The 8,175-nt window shown below is 38.7% G+C and overlaps 1 protein-coding gene across 7 annotated transcripts in view; it reads left to right on the top strand.

Moving 5' to 3' along the window:
* Window positions 1-7,276, top strand: part of LOC105483537 (tumor protein D52) — a 137,246-nt gene extending 129,970 nt beyond the window's left edge. For all 7 annotated transcript variants that reach the window (XM_011744416.3, XM_024793337.2, XM_011744418.3 and 4 more), the window contains one exon: window positions 3,787-7,276. In XM_011744416.3, coding sequence (XP_011742718.3) covers window positions 3,787-3,906 — 120 coding nt within the window. In that variant the 3' untranslated portion in view covers window positions 3,907-7,276. The remainder of the gene's footprint in view (window positions 1-3,786) is intronic.
* The last annotated feature ends 899 nt before the right edge of the window (window positions 7,277-8,175 follow it).

The raw sequence follows: 8,175 nt of genomic DNA on the forward strand, positions 1-8,175 counted from the left end.
TGAGAGGGAGTCTCCCTCTGTTACCCAGGCTGGAGTGCAGTGATGTGATCTCGGCTCACTGCAACCTCCACCTCCTGGGTTCAAGCGATTTTCCTGCCTCAGCCTCCTGAGTAGCTGGGACCACAGGCGCCGGCCGCCACACCAGGCTAATTTTTTGTATTTTTAGTAGAGACGGGGTTTCACTGTGTTAGGCAGGATGGTCTCGATCTCCTGACATTGTGATCCACCCACCTCGGCCTCCCAAAGTGCTGGAATTACAGGCGTGAGCCACCGTGCCTGGCCTATATTACCTTATAATGGATATTATTTGTTCAGTCCTCAGTTGTTGGACATTTTTATTATTATAATGATGCCATGACGATCATTTATAATTTACTGTTTTTATTTTTTGATTTCTTTGATTTCAGTGGAGGTGAACATTTGCCTATAATAATGAGCTTTATTGATTTGTAAATTATATTATCTTTGAGATTATATTCAAAGCTATGAAATCATCAACTCTTAGGATCACAAGCAACCTCAAAAGTTGTCTAGTTCCCATCTACTCCTCGACCCTCTCTACAGAGTTTGTATAAAACCCATATTTTCATTACTTCCTAACTCTGATAATTATACGGAATATATTTTAAGGATTAAAACTAGTATCTTAAGTGTTTTTATATCAGTCAGTTTAAAAACTAATACTCATTTAGTCTTTGAGAACTTTGAGTCATGAAATGCATCTTTAAAAGCAGGGTACATTTATTGAAATAAAACACTCTACAGTCATCTGGATCTTTTTTTAAATTTTTTTATTGTACTTTAAGTTCTGGGATACATGTGCAGAATGTGCAGGTTTGATACATAGGTATACACATGCCATGGTGGTTTGCTGCACCCATCAACCCATCATCTACATTAGGTATTTCTCCTAATGCTATCACCCCCCTACCACCCCACCCCCTCAGATCGTTTTTTTCTTGTACATACAAACATTAGTACACACCTTTTCTGTCTGTATGCAGACATATGAATGTTTTTTCAGAAGAGGAGTTACACTGTACACCCACAGTCCTACAACTTATTCATTCAGCCCTCACTAGCAGGATGCTTTGTGAGCCATAAATGCAGGGACCTGTTCTTTTTGGTCACTGATACTTCTCAAAGGCTTAGAACAGTTCTTGGCATGTCGCTCAATATGCATCTGATGAGTAAAAATATATGTAAGAGTCATTCTTCTATGTCATTTCAAGAGACCTGCTTTATTTTTCTTAGTGCCAAATCATATATTTGAAAGCAAACTGTAGTTGCAGGAAGTCAAGGATTACTAAAAATCAGTTCTCGATATTGTTAGGACTGTTATAGCCTCTCCTTGAAATCTGCCCCAAGTGTTAATTTTTGAAATGGCAAATTTGAAAACCAGGAATCTTATGTGTTTTTGACATTGGACATGAGGAGAAACTTCCAGGTCATTCACTATATACTCTCCTGAATATATTTAGATTCTATAAATTGTAATGAAATCTGCTTTAAAATATGACTAGGCACCATTCAGATTAAAAAATGTAATTTAAAAACATACAGTGTGTTGGCTGGACGCAGTGGCTCACACCTGTAATTCCAGCACTTTGTGAGGCCAAGGCAGGCAGATCACTTGAGTCCAGGAATTTGAGACCAGCCTGGGAAACATGGCAAAACCCTGTCTCTGCCAAAAACGATAGAAAAATTAGCTGATGTGGTGGCATACACCTGTAGTCCCACCTACTTGGGAGGCTGAGGTAGGAAGATCATTTGAGCCTGGGAGGCAGAGGTTGCAGTGAGCTGTCATTATGCCACTGCACTCCAGCCTGGGTGACAGAGCCAGACCCTGTCTCAAAAAAAAAAAAAAAAAAAAAAGCATAGTGTATTAAACAGATATCCTAAGTATCCCAAGGAAGCTATAAAATTATATGCTGGGGATATACTTTTGTTAAATTACATTTATATTTAATTAAACATGAGGTCCATTTAGATTTTGGGCTGATTCATTCATCTGTGATTACTGAGCATTTGCCATGTGCCAGGCAATGAGTATTAGGCACCAGAGTTACCACAGTGAGCAAGAGAGACATGGACTCCTTCTGCAAGATGTCTAGACAACTAAATGGCCAATGAAACTAAAGTGAGGTAAGGGTTCTGACATGAAAAGTTGAGGGTGCGATGAGGACAAATAGCAGAAAGTTCACCTGGCTTGGTGGAAGGGAAGGTCAGAGAAGACCTCTTAGAGGGTTCAGTAATGTAAATAGAGGATTTTAGGTTGAAGGGAATGTTTGAAGTTTGGGAGCCCTTTTGAGGACCACCAAGAACTTCACTGTGCTGTAGGATATCGAGCAGGAGGTGAAGCTAGAGAGATGGATAGGCCACATTGCAGAGTTTGAACTTGGGGCAATGGGAAGCCATTGAAGGGTTTTAAACAACCCAAGTGGTGCATTCTTCTGTGAATGTTAGAAAGATCACTGGCTGCCCTGCACATCAAAGGGGAGAACAATTGGAGACAGGCAGATTAGTTGGAAGGATGGAGTTGTACTTCAAGCCAAAGATGATGGAGAGTGGAGAGTGAACTAAGTTAGTGCAGTGGGACCAAGTCTAGAGCTATTTAGAAGTGAGAAATGACAGGAAAAAAAAAAGATTGATTTGATGTAGACCAAGTTGGATAAGAATCAAGGACAACTCCAGGTGTCAGGCTGGGGCAGCTAGGTAGGTGCTACTGCAATATAAAGTCTTAAAAAAGAATAGAGAAGGGGCTAGTTGTCGGGGGAAGGAGTTCAGTTTTAGACATGTTAAACTGCAAGGAGATTTGATGAACACACATTATTCACATTTCCCAAACAATTTTGGATGGCAGACCAAAAAGAATGAGATTGAAAATAAGGGGTCTCTGACCACTCAATTAAGATTGAGCTAAGAGCAAGGTCAAGTTCAAACCCACTATGAGCTTCTTGCATCCATGGTTACGGACTGTTGTCTTAACGTTAGCTGTCCTATTGGACAGTGTAACAGTGAGAGAGCATATACAGATTAGCATTGAAAAGGATGAAGTGACGTGTAAGGGTTTTGAAAAAGTATTATACAAATGCAAGGCAGATATATTGAAATAAATGCTTATTGGCAAAATTTCAGGCCAGATAGATTGTAGTAGTGCTTCACAAACTATAGTGTGCACATGAACGACTCAGGGATCTTGTTCAAGTGTTGATTTCAATTCTGTAGCTAGAGTTGGGTGGGGTAGAAAGGGTATCTGAGACCCTGCATTTCTAATAAGCTCCGAGGTAATGTTGACTCTGTGGTCTCTGAACCACACTTTAAGTAGTAAAGAGTTAGAAAGCTTATACTGTAACTGAGAAAAAGAAAATAAATATTTCTTTCCCATGTTGTATTCAATATTTCTTGACTGAGTGTAGCTAAGTGAGCAATTCGGTGCAATACAAAATGTTACGCAAGTGTAAAGACAGGTCACTAGGTACTTTAGAATAGTAGGCCTTACAAAGTTCTCTAGACATACTTCCCCGTGAAGAACAAGGAGCAGGGGGAAAAGAGGAGGGGTAGAGTTTACCAATCTGAATATTTCAGCAAGGGAGAATGCATGAGCTTTACTATAAAACCACACTGAACATTACAACAATACTAAATTCCATACATATATAATAATCACTGAGCTATAAGGTTTCTGATGTATTTGTTCTTGAAAGTAAATTAGAGTTACTTTATGCAGAATCAGCTAGTTTTATGTTTCATAATGTCTTTCCCTTTTTTGAACTTTTTTTAAAGTCTAAAGTAGGGGGAACCAAGCCTGCTGGTGGTGATTTTGGAGAAGTCTTGAATTCGGCTGCAAATGCTAGTGCCACCACCACGGAGCCTCTTCCAGAACAGACACAGGAGAGCCTGTGAGATTCCTACCTTTGTTCTGCTACCCACTGCCAGATGCTGCAAGCGAGGTCCAAGCACATCTTGTCAACATGCATTGCCATGAATTTCTACCAGATGTGCTTTTATTTAGCTTTACATATTCCTTTGACCAAATAGTTTGTGGGTTAAACAAATGAAAATATCTTCAACTCTATTCCTGGGAAACACCCTTTAGTGTACATTTATGTTCCTTTATTTAGGAAACACTGTTATAAAAACACCTATAGTACCTGGGGACATTCACTAGAATGATCTAAGAAGCTACAGATTGTCATAGTTGTTTTCCTACTTTACAAAATTGCTCCAGATCTGGAATGCCAGTTTGACCTTCGTCTTTATTTCCTTTTTTTCCCCCTCTCTGAATCTCTGTATATTTGATTCTTAACTAAAATTGTTCTCTTAAATAATCTGAATCCTGGTAATTAAAAGTTTGGGTATATTTTCTTTACCTCCAAGGGAAGAACTACCAGCTACAAAAAATATTTTGGAATAAGCACTGTTTTGGTATAAGGTACATATTTTGGTTGAAGACACCAGACTGAAGTAAACAGCTGTGCATCCAATTTATTATAGTTTTATAAGTAACAATATGTAATCAAACTTCCAGGTGACTTGAGTGGAACCTCCTACATCCTTATTTATCACCGTTTATGACAGTAAACATTTCAGTGTATTGTTTATTATACCACTTATATCAACTTATTTTTCACCAGGTTAAAATTTTAATTTCTACAAAATAACATTCTGAATCAAGCATACTGTATGATCAGTAGGCTGAACTATGAACACTGTCATCAATGTTCAGTTCAAAAGCCTGAAAGTTTAGATCTAGAAGCTTGTGAAAATGATAATATCAATCACATTAGGGGAACCATCGTTGTCTTCATTTAATCCATTTAGCACTATTTAAAATAAGCACACCAAGTTATATGACTAATATAACTTGAAAATTTTTTATACTGAGGGGTTGGTGATAACTCTTGAGGATGTAATGCATTAATAAAAATCAACTCATCATTTTCTACTTGTTTTCAATGTGTTGGAAATTGTAAAATGATACTGTAGAACCTGTCCCCTAATTTGAAAACTGAGTGTCAGGGCTGAGTGAACCAAAGTCTCTAGACATATTTGCATAAAGGCCAAGGTATTCTAATAACTACTTACTGAACACTACCACCTTTTCCTTATACTGTATATGTTTATGGCCTACAATGTTGTATTTGTTATTTATTAAGTTGTGATTGTTTTATTGTTTATGCCAAATGTTAATTGCCAAGCTTGGAGCGATCTAAAGCATTTTTTAAAAGCATGGCTAGATTTACTTCAGTATAAATTATCTTATGAAAACCAAATTTTAAAAGCCACAAGTGTTGTTATAAAATAACATGCTGCCATTCTTGATTGCTAGAGCTTTTGTTAGTACTTTGGATGCAATTAAAACTATGTGCTATCACATGTGAAAAGCTTAATAAATTCTGTCTATCAGTAGTATAGGTCTCAATATTTATTATGAGACCAGTGGTCTGGAAACAGCTTGTTGTATTACAGAATCAACTGGAGTCTATACTAAAAAAAAAAAAAAAAAAGTTTTTTTTTTTTTTTTTTTTTTAACCATCCTTAAATTATTGCTTAATGGTATCATATTAACATATACTAAATAAGGGCTTTAAGGAACAGGCTGTTGAAGCATTGTCTCAGAGGAGTGGATCTGCAGAAGTTTGTCTTTCTATGGAAATATTGTGCTTACTCAACATAACTGTTAAATTATTTTTTCTACCAGCTAGTCTGCTTTTTAAAATTCAAACATATTCTTTTGATCACATTGTTTCTTGAGCATCCAGCCCTGCTACTAACTTTTCAACAAGGCAAAATGGAGTAAAGTGGCAATTTCTTTAGTTGAGTGAAATACCCTCAAGTCTCTTTTCTGTCCACAAAGGGAAAAGTGATAGAAATCGGGGTGGGAAGTGGGGTGAGTGGATGAAGGTGGGTATTGGGGATGGCTGTGAAAGAAAATGTTGGAGAATCACTTTTCTGGGCATCTACCTATACTTAATCTAAAAAACAAAAAATTAATCTACTGTAAAGTACTCTGCCCCTTAAAGGAAGTATTAAGAGGATGGATTTAGAAAAAAACATGAATTTAGAAATATTCAAAATCGTTTTTGTGGCAGATTCAATATTATGAATTCACAGATATTTAAGGAATGAGAAACAGCAATTAGTAGAAATGCCAGAAAGAGTTCCTGGTTCCTCTTGTGTTTGACACTAAAAAAATAGCAAGAGTGTGAAATCTCAGATACTTATGAAATCTCACAGATGTAAGGACTCAAGTGTAGAAGAAAATATTCCCCTCTTAAAAAAAGAAATGTCAATTTATGGAGTTTGTGGGAAATAGAGCAAGAATTCTTATGCTTATGAGAGCCAAGTAATCAGTGGAAGAGAGTAGAGCTCAAAACTGGATTATCACCTTAGCAACTTAGAATAACTTGAAATAGAAAAAAACACATTTAATTTGGACTGTTTCTGGATCTGTTAAGATATACACAGTCTATTTTTTGTATAGTATTGGAAAATAAAAATTCTATAATTTGGGTATGGGTTCTTTTGTATACATTACCTGCCCATTGAGGAAAGGGGCAAGTCCATTATGCAACTTCTCTCCAAACCCTTCATGTTCTGGATATGATACTTAAAGAGCCATGAGCAGCTACATTCTGGTTATCAGAAGGCATTTATTAAATGACTGCTTGCTGCATATGTGCCCAAAGAGATATCTTTAGTAAACATAGTAATTAGTAGAAATGCCAGAAAGAGTTCCTGGTTCCTCTTGTGTTTGACACTAAGAAAATAGCAAGAGTGAGATCCTACATAAGGTCATTTGTCAGAATGATGTTTTTGTTTGTTTAGAGTTGGCTGACCTCCAACTCCTGGGGTCAAGGAATCCTCCTGCCTTAGCTTCCCAAATAGCTAGGACTATAGGCATGCACCCAGCCATGTGTTTTCTTGATAGCTCTTAAAGCCCAGATGAAAAAAAAATCACATTTTTGCCCATAGTGAAGAAACATTTGGCCACTGGTTGGTCCTTATTTTCAGGAACTGTCCTGTTTTCATTGGATTAGAGAGACCCTGTGTGGGCCACAGTTAATATAAACCATTATCACTTTTAAGTAAACCCGCACACCTCAGATTTCATAATTTCCTTATTGTTCTGACTCAAAATGAACCAAGGGGCTTTTCACTTTTCGTTTGTAAGTTCTCAGAGGGTAGGGTCTGCATGTGCTATCACCTGGTGGGATTTTGTACTTAAATAAATGCTATCTGGCAACTGAAATTCTTGCCAGCTCTCATGTAATTTTGATGTTATTTACTGAGGTTGGTTGGTAGTTTGATTATTTTATTAATTTGGTGGTTTTTCTATCATATAGAAAAGACCAAATACAGTTTTGTTTGAATATTTGTAAATGGATGTGATCTTTCACTTTACCACTCTCCAGCATGCTTTAAAGTTTCTCCTTGGGTTCTAGAATTCTCTGTTCTTATTTTCCATTTTGACTATTTTTCAGTATTAGAATTCTTCCAGTTCCTAAATGCTATTGTCTATCTGTTGTCATCTTGTACACGATCCCCTTAATGATCTTATCCATTTCTATGGGTGAAATGACTATTTTTAGAGTGATACTAATAGCTTCCCAACCTGTATCTCCAGACATGTTGATGGTGGTGGCCCTCCTTGAGGAGCTGCTGTGAGGATACCAGCTGCAGCAAGGGAAGCATGGCTGGGGGCTGCATGCTCCGCAGAGCTGGCAGGGGCCAGCAGTAGGTGATCCCAGCAGGAGCCCTGCCTTACCATGTTGGCAGGGCAGGAGCTTGTGCTCCTGGGTGCAGCTGCAGCTGCCCAGCCACAGCTCCAGATCCAGGCATCCCTGTGCTTTTGGGGGCCTGGGAAGTCCCCTGCCCCTGCAGGCCTGGAAGTGCCTGCTCTGGTTTGGAGCAAAGTTGTGGCTGAGCTTGGGTGCTGTCACAACCTGGCTAGGTGTGTGCATCCTCAGGGTGGCACTGACATGCCAGGTCCCTGCTACCTCGGCCCCCTCCTGACTTTGGGCGCCAATGAGCATGGGAGGGTGGCCAGGGGGCTGAGGGTGGCTTGGTGTGGACAGCCTGGGTGCTATGGATGGCATATTGATGATGGCAGGAGGCAGGTTCCTAGGTGGGAAGGGGTGGGTCCCTGTTGAAACCCCACCTTCAAGCCAA

The sequence above is a fragment of the Macaca nemestrina genome, chromosome 8 (genome assembly GCF_043159975.1).
Source record: "Macaca nemestrina isolate mMacNem1 chromosome 8, mMacNem.hap1, whole genome shotgun sequence".
Taxonomy (NCBI): Eukaryota; Metazoa; Chordata; class Mammalia; order Primates; family Cercopithecidae; genus Macaca; species Macaca nemestrina.